Genomic DNA, 16,381 nt, shown 5'->3' with positions numbered 1-16,381 from the left:
AGCAGCACAACAAAGTAGCAAGACATCAGAGCAGCTACAAGCTGAATTTTAAATAGCCCACGCCAAACATATGAATGGTTTGCATGTGACTGATCACCTGATCAGAAGTTGGCAGAGCTTTGAGGTGTGTGTCTGAACTAGCTCGCCTCTTATTATATAATTTTGTAGCATAGCAATGTATGCATGTGTACTTTAGGTCACCAATGCTGCAAACAATTACTTTCTCTATTCTTTCTATAAAACACAAAGAGGAAATGAATGCCCTCTATAGGGAAGTAGTTATTTTAGTTTTTGCTTTTAAGCCTAAAGTTTAGAACTTTTTTTGTGGTTGAGTCATGGGCCGGGCTATAAAGCAAGAGACGAGGGCAGGAAAAAATGTCTTTGTTTGTTTTGGTGTGTGTGGGGGAGAGAGTTTGCCAGTAAAGAACGTGCCTGTCCTTGCCTGTCCTGCATTCCCCTTCTTTCTCTCCATCGGCGTGCAGTTTGCTTCCACCATCAATATTTGCAAGGTAAGTCTCACCAGGAAACTCTTGGCTGCATGTTTTGTCATTTTTCTGTTCACTTTTTTAATTCTTACTCAATGCTCATTTTTGCCAAAAGCTCACCAAAAAGAAACCGCTTTGTTTGTTTTCTTCCTGTCACATACTGCATTTCAAATCTGTTAATCAGACATTCCTTTTAGATAACGGGTGGAAGGGTGGAACAATAAAATCTCAGTTGTAACAGAGTCTTCCCTCCCTTAAGAGTTCTCACTACTTCTTTCTCCTGTCCTCCGTTTGATTACCTTTCTACTAGAGTATTTCAGGTGAGTGTTGTAACTTAGTTGAGGAGATTTATAGGTAGGTCATGTTAAAAACAAGTTAAAATATGTGTAATCAGATAGTAATAGTTAATATCTCATAAACATTCTGTTATGTGTTATACCGGTATGTATCTTCAGCTTTGTATTGGCCGCTGAGCTGTTCGTATTTGGATTGCCCTTTTAATTTAATTGCTTCAGTCTCTCCTCGCATTACCCAACCCCTTCATCTTCCAGACGCATTACCCAACCCCTTCATCTTCCAGAAGCATTACCCAACACTCTACCCCTTCCAGACGTAGAGTGGCTACACCCTGCCCACAGAACGAACACGAACACACACACGAACACGAACACACACACACACACACACACACACACACACACACACACACACACACACACACACACACACACACACACACACACACACACACACACACACACACACACACACACACACACACACACACACACACACACACACACACACACACACACACACACACACACACACACAGAGTGTCACAAGTCAAGATTGGTCTCATATCTCTCCGCGCCTCCTGCTCCGTCTGCCTGCATATTGTCAGCTCTCATATTTCTGTCTGGTTACTAACGCATGAATGACTGATGATTGGTTCAGTGACCCGTGTAGCCCATCTGATCTCTGACCCTATATCTCCCTTCGTCTGTCTTGCTCCAGCCCTCTGTCAGCTCTCTTGATCCTCTCTGTCTCTCTCTGTCTCTCTCTCTCTAGGATGTGTTTCTGTCTTAGGCGCGATTCATACTCCTATTTTAGAGACGAATAAAAGTCGGTTCGGCTCTGTGAAGCCTACAATGTGACGTCATTTGAGGTTCGGGGGGGGGGGGGGGGGGGGTACCGTCCTAAAGTCGGCTCTTCGGTGCTACTGAAAATTTCTGACGAGCCGAAATCATTTCGGCACTACAGCGGTAAAGTATGAATACTTACACCTCCGCCTCTCGCTCTGTTTTTTAGATCGTTTTTTTTTACCTGTCGCGTTAACAACATGCTTCCTTTGTCCCAGATGTAAAAGTTGTCAGATTGCAGATGATTGGTCTCTGAATGGCAAAGTAAAATCAGTGCTGGCTAAAGAGAGTATTAGACGCTACAGATTACAGTCTACAGATGATTCCTCTTCACCTCACTATCTGACGCAAGGCCCTGTGCGACTGCCCCCTGGATTCTGAAAAGTTGTCCAAATGTACACATTAACAGGCAATATATAATAATGGCAAAATAATATGGATAATAATTTTTCATTTTTGCCAAATTGTGCCGCTATGGGACGGGCCATAGGGTCACCAAAATCATTAGGGGTTATTCTCAAGGGAGCATGAAGATGGGAATAAGTGAACAGTGCAGCAAAGACACCCCATCCTTTGTCACTTTCTCTGATAAAATATGGAGCCATACCATGGGGGACAGCGCGGCATACAAGCTCTGCCAAGGCAAAGGAACGGAAACGGCAGAGGGACAAAAGGAAGAAGCTGGGAAGCTGCAAAACTATAGCTCTCTCAGCTTAGCTTTAGCAACCAGGAACCCGACTCCCCCCGCTCCCCCCCACACACACACACACACACAAACACAGTGCCCTATCCACGAGCCGTGGGTATCATCATCCCAGCTCCTGTTACCACCAGCATATAAGCTAACCAGGCCAGGTGAGCGCAAACACTCCTCCTTGCCGGCACCCCGTGATCCCTTACACACACATACACACACCACCACGTTCGCACACACGCCAGTGGACAGGCAGAATGGAGCCGGAGTCAGACAGACTACCTGGGGAGATCATGATCATACAGTTAAGTGGATCGGAGCATTTTCTCTCTCTCTGCTTACTTACTTTTCAAGTAGCTTGTCCAAGCATTGTAACCCTAACCTGCCCGGGCCCTTGTTTGTTCTGTGGCCCTCTCTCTTCCGCTCTTTGCTCATTGCTCCTTCCTAGCATTTATGCGTTTTTTTATATTTACTCTTCTACTCTGTCATTCTATCTTTCTGCCATGACAAGACACTTTTACTAACTTGTTGTCCTGTTCGGAACTGACGCAATGATGATGGTGGTGTCGGTGACTCTGCTATAGGGTTGCAATAAATTACCGTAGCTTAGGCTTACAGTGCAACATCATAGTGAGTGATGTAAATAGTTTTTCAATGCAATGGGTCCCGGGACCCAGGGTTGGTCTTTTAGATGGGTCCCAGGGACATTCTATGAGTCCTACTTCAACGACGTTAGAGTACAGTACTGAGTACAGTATTGCATCACAGGACCCCCGGAGGGTGACATGATTGCGTCCTTTCTCAGTTTAGTGAGTCTAAGGATGCAAGATGCAGGCTATTTGCATCACTGCATAGTAAATGGCACATACTGTAGTGTGTATACATACAGTATTATATCAGGATGCAGGGATTATGATTCAGGGTCCAGTGTCACTAAGGCTGCTTGCAGGGTTGAGCTGCCGTTGGCTTCCTGTGTATTGGTCAGACACAGCTGTTTGGTGACCTCTCCCACACAACAGCTCACAATTAACTCAAACAAGTGTCCTTTTCCCCCAGTATTTCAGGGCATAACTCCACGAGAATACATCTCATTATCTGCAATCAGGAGATAAATGTGTAGTTTGTATGCAAAAAATGCATCTCTTGAGGATGGTTCAGAAAATGCATGAGATTTGCAGACCCAACCTTGCATATGTGCGAGTGATTCATAAATGGCACACTACACTATGTCCAAGCAATTGAAGCAAGCACGCACAACAGACAGACAGACACGCACACAAAATGATAGATTAGTGGTCAGTTATTTTATCCTCTCTTACTGACTAATCTATATAATCAACTGAGGGAATTAGATTGAGCACTCTATTTAATCGACCCTGTTGAGCCAAGTTGTAATGGAGCCATATTAGTGTCAATCATGCCCTATGTTTATTCTACGCAAATGAACGCAATAAAATCCTTAAGAGTGTAAAAGTGTACCATTTCAGAATTAAATTAACACAGAGGATTTAGCTGTTTATGTTTTGCCGTTTTGCTGTTTGAGTATTGTTTACTCCTTGGTGCTACTGGTTCAAAGCTCAAATGAAATGCAAACTTTACACATTTACATTATTAGTCAGAGACAGATGTGCCTACTTTATTACATTTACAATTATTTAATTAGAGATGAGACCGCAGCAATAGTTTTACAGCAAAAGTTTTTCCATAATTATAACGCCGGTTTTCACAGAATGTTGTGCGTGTGTGCGTCTTAAACACTGTAATGAATCTCACTCTGCATTATAATCAAAGTTTTAAAGGAAATTGTGTGCTCTTGTGTGTAGTTGTAAACTAGGTACTAGTACAGCAGCTTTATACTTTCATTCTGAATTTCCACCAAAGCACAGAATGGGAAATGAAGTCATGCATTGTACAACTACAGCTGTAGAATGGATTTAATTGCAAGGCATGTCCACGATGTGTAGATTGTTGTTCTTTCTATTCACACTCAACCCCCATTTTATACTTTGCAGTATGACTTGTTGCACAGCGATCTTTTTGGTCATGTCACGACATGCCCAAAATAGAGATGCCGGGTTAAAAGTGATTAAACTTAGCCCATAAAAGCCTATTATCTATATCTATAGCCTATATCTGCTATCAATAGTGTTCTTTCTCTGCAGTGGTAGTAAAACATCCGTGTGGAAAATATACTTATATATGAAAATGGAATCAGTCCAATTAAGTGTACTGCATGTCAAATGCATTGTTAACCCAAGTTCAAGTTGATTTGAGAGTCGGCGAAATGTCCAGTTCTAGAGCGCCGAAGTCCTGACGTCACTCGCTCATCCCCTCGATTCCCCTGGTTCACAGAAGTAATTTCTCTATGGAGAATAACATGGGGTGATCTTAACCGTCTTCCTGCCATTGCCGAAGCCCTTCGGCAATTGAAGCATTAATTTGATATTAACGCTTGCTGCCATTGCCGAAGCCCTTCGGCAATTGCCCTTTATTAGTGCATATGATTGATCAAGCCATAATGCTACTCACGTTAGCCGGTTAGCTAGCACTGTTGTTAGCACTGCACTGGATCGTTCATATTAATTCACCGTCGCCATAAGAATCCATTCTATCCGTTTCTTTCAATCGCCTGTATCTCCTATTCCTTGTCCCAGATGGCATTTTTGGTCAAAACAGCGTTTCTTTGACGGCACGAGCCGACGTTGTGGAGTGCAAAAATGTACCGGCATTTTTCGATCATGTAAACAAAGGTTGTCTTGGCAACGTAAAGCTGGCAGGGATAAGCTCACTTCCGGTTGAGGCAAAATGTGGCTTTTCAAAATAAGAGCTCAAATTAAAAAAATGCTGGCATGAATTAGGTCCTAATTTCTCAATAAATGGCAGCAGTAAAAGGGTTAATATCGTCAACTATAAGCATTGTGGTCCAAAACTAAACAAGCTGTCTCTGCGTTATTATCAGGGAGATGTCTCCGTTTCGTTTGCGACAGTCAGTCACTCATATATGATAGTCTGTTTCTAGCGAAAATGTAACTAATTCAGCAGCAGTAACATTAGTGTTGTCAGTTGATTCTTCATATCCATGAGTGAAGCAACCTGGATGATTTGTTTATTTTTCAAACACAGTTCTTATATGAGGCAATCTAAAATCCCCCTATTGGGATTACAATGCAAATAAAAAGTACATGAACCCGTGGATTTGCGCACTCTACCGATATTGACGTCAGACTTCGGTGCTCTATGTGAGCAGAGATCTGAAATACAGAGATCTCTAATGTGAGTGACACAAACATATACTATATAGTTCACTATCACATGCCTCAGTCCCACATTACATGTGATGTGACATGATCCAACTTGAGTACAGATCACACCCTACATACTTGTATGGGTGTTCTGTTCTAACTCAACATGTTCACCAACACCCCTACTCTGAATATTAAAATATTTTACTCCACTCGCCGAAAATAACGAGCATTAGTAGTGTACAATGCTGGATAAATTGCCTTACTTACTTAGCAATTGGGTGAGTGGTGAAACACCTTTTAGTCAGGAGTCATTTACAGCCAAAAGCCTTTAACCACAAAGATTTAGTTATGTTCTAAGTTTGCTCTCATCTGACGTACCCCTCCCAAACCACACAACTGTCTGCTCTGTCCTGACTTTAATAAGCAAGTTAAAGACATAGATACTACCTCCTTTGGTGACCAGTACACCACTTCCTTTATAATACTTTTCCATTAGCACCCTAGCTCATTAGAACCCACAACTTCACCCTCGTACCCTCCTCCATTCAGGGGTCATCACTTTCCATCAATATTGTATTTTTCCCACGGACATGGCATTTTGTTTTTAAATCAAATCTAATTTATTTTGGGGGGAATGCCGATCTACAGGCTCACAACACATCACACAGCATGTTGTGAGCTTGTAGTGACCACATCTCTTCTCCTCTCTCCTTGCAGAATGCTCCCGTTCCAGGCAGCACCAGGGCAGTTTGGACCAGAGGTCCGGGAGCCAGGGCTCAAGGCATGGAGGGTGGAGAAGTTGAAGGCAGTGCTGCTGGATCCCTCGGAGGTGGGGGCCTTTTTCAGCGGAGACTCGTACCTGGTACTGGATAACCGTGGATTCATGGGGGCCGACGTCCACATGTGGATAGGTGAGAGCCCAGTGAGAAACAGAAGTGGACATAATGGACAGCTTTTGTGCCCAAGCGGAAACTAAGTGCAGACAATTGAACAGCTTTTGTGCTAAAGGCGTGTCCACACGTCCTCTCAATAAAAACGTGGGATGCTAAGGACGTGTAGGCCTATAGGTGCATGTCTTATACAGTATAAAACGGGATCGCTGTAATCCATTTATATTTATAACGAGTACAGAGAAGGAAAGTTCAGTTAAAACGGAGTGTCCTGCAGAACAGTGGTTTTCAACCAGTGGTCCAGGGATCACCAGTGGGCCTTGAGGGGGTTCCAGGTGGTAACCAAATGCACCCTTATAGATCTTTAACTCTTGAGGGCGTAAAATGAAACCAAATGGACCCTCCCGGTTCCATTTTACACCCTCAAGAGTTACATTATTGTTAAACATCTGCATTACTTAATTTATAAGAAGTCAACGCAATTCAACGTTTGCCTGTTATCTCTCACAATGGTACCAACATCGATACAGCATGGAATTGTTTTTCTAAGTTTTGGGTCTGATGAGCTAAATGTCATCAGATGGCGGTCCGTGGCTCAAATGCTGAATAAATAATGGGCCTTGATATGAAAAGGGTTGAAAAACACTGCTGTAGAACACAGAACAGTGTATCAAGTGGTATACCTGTAGATCCCCAGCCTGATAAACGGGACATCATTTTGGCCAGGCAAGCACCACTCTATCAAGATGAACTGCTAGCCAATGGCCTGTATAACACACCTAATTACGGCTGTGGCTGTTAATAATTAACTTTTCAGAGCAATTGTGGCTGAAAAGCCATGAACCCTTCAGCTAATGTGACGATGACACCCGAGACAGGACACTGACCTTTTACAGTCTATGACACTGACCCTACGCTACGCATAATTATGCGAGGAGGATGTAGATTGATGGGACAGGCAGTGGTGGAAAAAGTACTCAAAAATACTAGTAAAAGTAGAAGTCTGGAATTAAAAATTTAATGTAAAGGATTGCTTACAGTACATTTCAGGTACAACTCAACACAAAAACTGTTAACTGTGAGTGGACAACGCCAAAGCATTACACTTGTTTATGGGGCCTACCATTTTCAATTCATCAAAGGTATTGGTATCAAACTATACTTAAAGTGCCAAAGGTAGAAAGTACTCATTAGAATGTCTCATTTCACAACTTTTCAAATGTATAAAATGTATGCAAATCTGATCTGCTATTTCCAAATGGCTGAAATGTGTATATAGGGCTGAAGTGGTTAATGTATGTTTAGTAATAATAATCAAAATATAAAGTTTTCAAATAATTGTAGTGGAGTAAAAAGTACTCCAGTAAAGAAAATAAGTTGTACTCGAGTACAGCACTTGAGTAAATGTACTTAGTTACTTTTACAACAGCGGGACAGAACTCCCAGTGGGATGGGCACGTTCCTGTGCCGTGCATGGTTCATTAAAAATGCAGGAGCACTCTTACAGAACTCAAATGTGGTTGTTGTTTCCAGCATGTATCCTATCCGGTGCTTAGGTAACACTGAGCTTGTTGTCACACACCTGCTCACGCATGGATCATCTCCCTGACCGGCCCCACTCTCTCTCTCTCTCTCTCTCTCTATCGCATGACCCATTGACCGCTGTGCTGTTATTGTTTACCCGTCCCTCGCCTGCGACACTAATGCAGGCTACGTTTGTTTCCGTTCCCTTTGACAGAGTTCCTATCCATTTGTTTTCCTTTCGCGTCCCGATATGATGACTTAATCTCGCTTTGCATCATTTACTGTTTCCAATTCACCCCCCACCCCCCTCTCTCTCTTTCGCTCGCTTGCTCATTAAAAGGAGTCACTTGCAGCCAAAAAACTTTACTTGCCAAGTGTACTGCCTCAATAATTTAAAAGGAAAGAGGAAAGAAGACATTTAAAGGTTGAAGCTAGCATGGACCATATTCACATGGAGTCCATTTTACTTTTTCATGTTTGAGGTGGCAAACTGACATAATGATGCAGTGTAAAAATTCTGAACTTGTAGCTAACACTTCAAGCCTCTATCTCTCTCTCTCTCACTCTCTTTCTCTCTCTCGTGCTCTCTCTCTCTCTCTCTCTCTCTCTCTCTCTCACGCACTCTCTCTCTCCTTCCCTTCCTGATAGGTGAGAAGTCATCCCGTGACGAGCAGGTGGCATGTGCCATGCTGGGCACCCAGCTGGACAACTTCCTGGGAGGTGACCCCATCCAACACCGGCATGTCCAGGGCTACGAGTCTCCAGAGTTCATGAACCTCTTTCCCAGAGGGGTCAGCTACAAGGTGGGGATTACTACTACTGTATTAGCATGACAGCTTCTTTCATTCTTGCATGGGTCATACAAACGCAACATTAACATTGAACAGCATACCGGAACAACTTAGCTAAAGGTGTTTTATTTATTTATTTATATATATATATATATTTATTTATTGATTTTTATGACGGCTTCATAGAAGAAAAAGAAACATGATACAAAATATATATTAAAGAAAAGTGGGAAACAGAAGGTAATGGATAATGAGTAAGGTGGTCTGAGATATCTCAATTCTAATGGAAATGTACTAATTCACATGTATAAAGGGAATTTGGGTGGTCTTGTCCGTTTCTTCATTACGCCGAAACAGAAGGCACATTTCTCGAATGGGGAAGCAACATGCTGGAGACAGTGTGGGTCTCGGGAGTCTGGACAGAATTTCAGAGATAAATATAAATACAATATTTGGGGCAAATTTGCCCTTAGAGTTTACTACATTATTTTTGGGACAGATCACTTTCTCTCTCAGACTGCAGAAGGAGAAATGTATAAAGTTAACTGGGTGAATATATTATACCTTTGCGAGCAGATTTTGTAGCAGCAAGGATTGAATGATTCCGTCTACTCATATCTCTTTTTTGGTTTTGTAGTTTTTATTTTAATTACTGCTCACAGCTTCAAATGCTCTTTTATGTCTTCCTATGAGTATTGTATTGTACTTTAACATTTCTGTACACATCATCCATCTCTCCCATATGCTTTATTTTATTATTTTTTGTTCCTGTATAAAAATGAAAAAAACCTGTGGACAAAGAAATTCCATTTTAAAAATGGTTGTATAAAATGATTGTGGATGTCCCTAAATAAAATACAAATTAGCTGTCCACAGAGATTAGCTGTCCACAGACGGGGACACACACACACACACACACACACACACACACACACACACACACACACACACACACACACACACACACCGACTGACGGACGGACACACACCACACACACACACGGACGGAGTGCAAAACATACTCTTTCCCCATGCCAAGACAATTAGTAGTTGAAAGGCTTCATGTGTCATGCACAGTTGTGACACATTGATTCTAATTATGCCGATTTGGCAGTTTAGTAGCCCAAAGAGTCACTGAGAATCACTGAGGTTTTATTATAAGGAAATGAATAAAATCCACACTTCCAGTCGAGTAAGAGTCTTGTTTAATAATGATAGTGCTCCGCAGCAGCAGTCATACCAGACAGACAAACGCGTTTCGGCGCGCAGGCCTTCGTCAGTGTCACAATTGTGACACTGACGAAGGCCTGCTGCTGCTGCGGAGCACTATCATTATTAAACAAGACTCTTACTCGACTGGAAGTGCGGATTTTGTTCATTTTTAATCTGCACCCAGCACACGCCTGAAACTATATACCGGTAAAACTGTCTGAGTAGAGCAGGCCTTTTCCCTTGAAGATTTATTATAAGGCTAATCGTTTCACAATATCCAATCTATCAGCAACGACCATGCATGTGATTACTATGAGTTTCTTGCCACATGGCTACTTCTGCAAGTGACATGTGGAGGAACGTCTTGTTTCCTGACAGTTCTACTTCTTCCTTCTGCTTCTGTCTTTCTGTACAGTACATTTTCTTTTTTTACTCTTTACCAGTGGGTTACAGTATATAAACACACTTAGCTGGCAAAAAATTATGGAAAAAGGGGGCGGGGGGATATTGCATTTTGAAAAACTAAAATATGTTTTACTTACAGGAAGGGGGCGTGGAGTCAGGATTCAGGAGGACCCAGGGTTCCGGACCAGTCCACAGGTTATTCCAGGTCAAAGGGAAACGAAACATCCGTGCCAAGGAGGTGGAGCTGTCGTGGGAGAGCTTCAACAAAGGAGATTGCTTCATCCTGGACCTTGGGCAGGTGAAGGGAACATTCATCTACATTAAATCATTATACATTTCAAGTCCTAAGGATTATTATGCATTTGTTTCATCACTTGTTTATCTGTAGCCTGGCCTTGATAAAAGTAGCAAAGGATAATGTATGACGCAGCAGTAGTTGTTGAAATATAATGACACGACAATGACAGTTAAACATCTACTGATGCATGAACTTGGACACAAGTTCATGTATCAGTAGAAAATTGTTTGTTTTTCACTACCTGGGGGTCCAGGAGAGGGGCTGTTGTCTTCTCTCTCTGCCTCCATATGCAGTCTGGCCACCTTCACTTCCCCTACCTCACTCACTCCATCCATGGTCCTGATAGAGGGGGAGAGAGAGAGAGGGGGAGAGAGAGAGAGAGATTAATTTCAAAAACCAATCAACCAATCCTTCATCTGACCAGAAGTGCAGAATCCTTCTGTGCTTTGCGTTGTTGTTACCGCTGAACAGCCCACATCTCAGCCTCGGCACCATACGAGGCTGTTTAATTATCCTGAAGGGTATTATTTTTAAACAACTACCGCCACGTCATACATTATCCCGCTTATTACACGGTTACTTTACTTTATTAATAAACTAATAATAAATTGACCCAAATGTAACAACAAAACAAGGTATTTCCGCTGCTGAATTCAGCAATTGACCAAGAATCAAGCATTCAACCAAGCCGTGTAATAAAAGTACATATTGTATGGAACCATCAGCATAATTCACATCCCTCTGCTCCTCAGACTATCGTGTCATGGACTGGTTCCCAGGCCAACATCTTTGAGAAGCAGAAAGTGAGAGAGATCGCCTCGCTGATTCGTGACACAGACAGGCACGGTAAAGCCCACATCATTGACATCAGCGAGGGGGAGGAGCCAACGGAGATGCTCAAGGTAAACACTGCAGATAATAATGCTATTAATGATTAACCCACCCCCCCTCCAAAAGTAATGTGTTGGAGACTAGTGTATCCAAAATAGTTCTCTCTAGACCAGTGGTTCCTTTTTAGCTCCAGACGTTTGCCCGGGACCCTATAGTGAAATTAGCAGATCTGCAAGATCTATAGTTCTGCTATTTTCACTATTTTTAAACATTTGTTTTCTAATGTATGGAATTTCTTAGATTTTATTTCTTAATGAAATTACTGGAGAACAAAAAACATTTAATTTGTTTTGAATTCATGAAATATATAGCTTTTTTTGGGAATGTTTTTTGAAAATGTTTTGAAATAATAATTAAAAACAAAATGTGGGAAACAAAGGGACCCATAAAATGTGTCCATGACCCACAAATGGGACCCCACCCAGTGTTTGGGAACCAGTGCTCTAGACTACACCTCATCCAAAACAACCCATTTCTCTCGAGTGACAGGTGCTGGGACCAATGCCAGAGCTTGCAGTGAGCACTCCAGAGGAGGACAGCAAAGCAGATGCTTCCAACTCAGCCTCTCTCTTCAAGGTAACCTCAGGTGCAAAACGGGTTTATAATATCAGTAGGCCAAAATATGCTCGTGTCTAAAGAGTTTTATTTTTATTTTATTTTGATGAATGTCAACATTTGTGTGTCACAGGTGTCAGACGCAACAGGTTCGATGACAATGACCAAAGTGGCAGAAAAGAGTCTTGCCAAGGAGCTGCTGTTACGAGACGACTGCTTTATTCTGGACAATGGGGCCAATGGAAAGATCTTCGTCTGGAAAGGTCAGGAATCTTCAAAAGTTGACCGACAAGAAACATGCAATGCAATAACAGATAACAATAGTTTTCTGATACTGGTCATACAGTATCTAATTGAATTGCTTTGTTCGACTGATTATTATTTTTTTCTCTTTTCTTTGTTGCATTTTCACTTCAATTTAGTCGTTGCCTGACAATTCCCCCCATGTTTGTAGTCCCCATCCTCATTTGACAGGCACTCCAACCAAGCTGTAGGAGTTGGTAGTGCAGCGACTACTGTACACACTCCGCTGTCTGCTTTGTTGGTTGGAGTGCCCGGTCAAGCCGGAGGCACCACGACGAATCAAGAAAGTCTCCATTGCACCACCCTGATGCATTAACTGAGTGAAATTGTAATGCTTTTAATACTTTTTGAGATTGAGAGATTCACTCTCCTCTGTCTCTGAAGCTGACGGACTACTCCTTTTGGAACAAATGTAGCATTGAAATGTATTACTAGCAGTCTAGCACTACTGAACCAGTTCCTTGTTTGACAGGTAGTGGAGCCAATGCAGAGGAGAAGAGCGAAGCTCTAAAGATGGCAGATGAATTTATCCAAAAGATGAACTATCCCAGGATGAAAACACAGGTGTGGATCACAAACTGTCCAGACTCTGTTTTTCTCTTTCTCTATCTTTCAGATAAATCATATCATGTGACACACTGTTGCGCAAACGTGCAGTCACAAGAAGTCTTAATTCCTGTCAGTGAGTGCAATGTGTATAAAACCAAAAGTCAAGTGTGCCATGAGCTCAACAACTAACAGCCACACAATTCTATATATGTTTGATCGCCCTGGCCATTTACTAGGTCATAGTGAATATTTATTATTACTATTACTTAGACTACGTTTGTATGATTGAACCCTACAAACCCTCCCGCGCACTCAGATCAGCCAACGCAGGGAAGCTGGAAGTACCCTCACTAAAAACGCCGGGACAACGCTCCACACGTCCCAAACTCTTCTCCCTTCTGGCTCCAAAACTGTGGAATGCACTTCCCATTGCAGTCAGAACTGCAGCATCACTCCCAATCTTCCGCCGTAGCCTGAAAACCCACCTTTTCAGACTCCATCATGGCCCATAGCACTTACCCTAACCCCTTAGATAGCATTTATGTTGGCTTAGATAGCATTTGATACAGACTTATAGCATGTTATGTAGACAGCACTATAATTGTATTGTATTTAGTCATAGCACGCCATAGTACATATGTATAGCATAGTAGTAAATATGTATAGTTTATATGTATAGTGTATGTATAGTTTCATTATATAGATATTCCACTGTTACTTTCTTAGCTTACGCATGTTTCATGATAAATACTTTTATGTGATGTATTCCCATGCTTTTGTTCTTGCTTAAATGTAAATCGCTCTGGATTAAGAGCGTCTGCTAAATGCCTAAATTGTAAATTGTACTTAACCTTCTATTTTCTAATCCTGAGAACTGTTATTACTTTGCAGGTGGAGATTTTGCCACAAGGGAGAGAAACCATCATTTTCAAACAGTTCTTCAAGAACTGGAACTGAACATTGTCATGTGGCATTCAATGTTCTCATATCTTGCACTCAAATTCAGTTAAAATCTTAGTCTTATAATTTCAGTATAAATATTAGTGATGCACGATATAATCGGTAGCGTGTCGAAATCGGCCATATCGGCCATAGAAATGCCATATCGGTATCGGATCGGTCGCAGAATAATCCCGATTATTTTCACAGATATTGACGCAATAATAATGTGAGCATCAATGGCTTTGTGCTCACAGAGCAGCCAGTCTGCCTGTCTCTTTAAGAGCGCCAGCTGTATAGTTGACTTCTGCTTTCAACAGCAAAACAAATATTCAAGTTAAAAAATATAACATATAATAATGTAATATATCGGAATCGTCCGATATGACCCTGCAAATAATCGGAGATCGGATATCGGTCATAATTTCAATATCGTGCATCTCTAATCAATATGATTATTATACATTTATGTAATTGTAAGGTACTGCACGAAGAAACATCGCATTAGACATGGGTAGACACAGTGATAGGATGTCATCTGTTCAAAGCAAAATCTGCCAGACATTTTTAATTATCATCGGCCCCGTCACAGCAATCTCTGGTAATCACTCTTTAGAGCTAACAACAGTACCTCCTATCCCTGTGTCTCCCTTAAATGAAACAAGACAAATTAGTAAATGGTTGTGAGAGTGTAAAACGATATTGTATTTTGAGAGAGAGAGAGTGCAAAGATATTTGAGTATTTAAAGTACATTTCAGAATGTGCCTTTAATTTAAAAAGAAAATATGCAATACTGAGGATGACCACCCACTGTTGTTCAATCTTTTAAATGGTCTAGTTGTGTAGTTAACCGTTTTTAAAGCCAAGATTCCATGAAGCCTCTGTTCAATTAGTTTGGTTCTGTCTTCTTTTTTTTTTTACATTTGTTTAAGAATAACATAGATGTATTTTCCTGCATTTGAAAATAAGAAAATAAATCATAAAACAGGACAACTTGTACAATAAGTGGTTTGTAATTGTTGATCCTTTGCCTATCGTTATGTTGCATGGACATTGAGAATATGACCTAGTACAGAGTACTAACTACTACAGAGTCCTATCTGATTATTAACCGTATGACTGCAATTGAGGTGATTCAACGGTTTCCACCTAAAATGATCCTTTTCACCTCCACGCTCTGGGTAGGGCGGGGCCACCATAGAGTATTAAAAGGATAGAGACTAAACTGGCGCGAAGCTCCGCCCCCTCCGCTATTCATGTCAGTGGAAGTTGCTCAGTGGCGTTTTGAAGCACCCGGAAGGCTGCCGGAAGTACCGTCTATTTCCGCATTTCGCTGATTCAGCATTTGCGGAAGTGCAGCTGGGCTTTAACATTGAGCGTTCGGTTGCACGGGGTTTCCTCGTCAAGAATCCACGGGTCCGCCTGCAGTCCTTCCTCTTACCACTAGGGCCCAGCGCTTCAACATTGGAGTGCCTAGCTGGCCCCTTGGGGGCCACGCCTCCATCCATAACGATGGGACAGCCATGTGTTATTTACACAACCTGCACTTAAACTCTGGCCCTGCAGCTGTGCGGCTACATAAACAGTAAACACTATAAACACGGCCTCCTGGACACATACAAAAACAAACTTTTGAAGTTATTATTATTATTATTCTTTAATTCAGAATTTCATAGTGGGATGGATTGATCATACATTTGTGACCACATTTTCTATCGATTTTTGGGGGTTTATTGAAAAGAATGACATTCATGCCATTAGTCCAATAAATAGATTCCATCTTCTTAAACATTCACCTTGTTGCTACCTCAGACGCCTATCAAGTTATGACCTAATTAGACTGATAACCTCACTTTCAATGTGTAGTGGGCCACCCTATAGACTGATAACCTCACAACAACATTAGGCATAATAATAATAATAATACAGCATTATATTATATTGTTTATAATAATTTATGACAACTTGTAACAAGATTTATGATGTATTATAAGTACTTGTCATAATGCATTTATAATATATGACAGGGAAGCACCATAGAAAACAGCAAAGCACCATAGGAAGCACCATAGATCAGGGGTGGGACACTTTGAAGATGGAGAGGGCCACTATAGTTCCACACTCACTCCAGAGGGCCACTATAGTTCCACACTCACTCCAGAGGGCCACTATAGTTCCACACTCACTCCAGAGGGCCACATTGCATATTACTGTCGTAGCAAAAATAGCCGATCTACAAGCTCAAAAAATTCATAGATGAGGAGTAAATGACAGAGGACAGGACAAATACTAATAACAGTTTACGGTCTCTGCCAGGCCGAAGGGGGGGGGGGGGGGGGGTGCACGCGCGCGTGTTCGGTCTGTGATCAGCTAATCTCCGGCACCATTGGCTTGATGGCAGTGAAACTGTGCACACACTCCCTGGATGCCCACATTTTTCACATGGGCCTGTTATAG

The 16,381-nt window shown here is 41.8% G+C and overlaps 1 protein-coding gene across 3 annotated transcripts; it reads left to right on the top strand.

The window, feature by feature from the left end:
* Positions 1-185: 185 nt before the first annotated feature.
* Positions 186-14,917, top strand: capgb (capping protein (actin filament), gelsolin-like b). Of its 3 annotated transcripts, none has more exons than XM_083788408.1 (9): positions 186-509; positions 6,284-6,477; positions 8,629-8,783; positions 10,528-10,686; positions 11,439-11,588; positions 12,067-12,153; positions 12,266-12,395; positions 12,908-12,999; positions 13,876-14,917. In XM_083788408.1, the coding sequence occupies exons 2-9, from the start codon at positions 6,285-6,287 to the stop codon at positions 13,939-13,941; spliced, it is 1,032 nt and encodes a 343-aa protein (XP_083644534.1). In that variant the 5' UTR covers positions 186-509; position 6,284; the 3' UTR covers positions 13,942-14,917. The 3 variants fall into 3 exon arrangements, with proteins under 3 accessions (XP_083644534.1, XP_083644535.1, XP_083644533.1); XM_083788409.1 differs by lacking the exon at positions 186-509 and adding an exon at positions 676-805; XM_083788407.1 differs by lacking the exon at positions 186-509 and adding an exon at positions 2,489-2,625.
* The last annotated feature ends 1,464 nt before the right edge of the window (positions 14,918-16,381 follow it).

Source organism: Protomyctophum parallelum (genome assembly GCF_964188405.1).
Source record: "Protomyctophum parallelum genome assembly, chromosome: 18".
NCBI classification, from domain to species: domain Eukaryota; kingdom Metazoa; phylum Chordata; class Actinopteri; order Myctophiformes; family Myctophidae; genus Protomyctophum; species Protomyctophum parallelum.
This window is presented reverse-complemented; position numbering and strand designations above follow the sequence as displayed.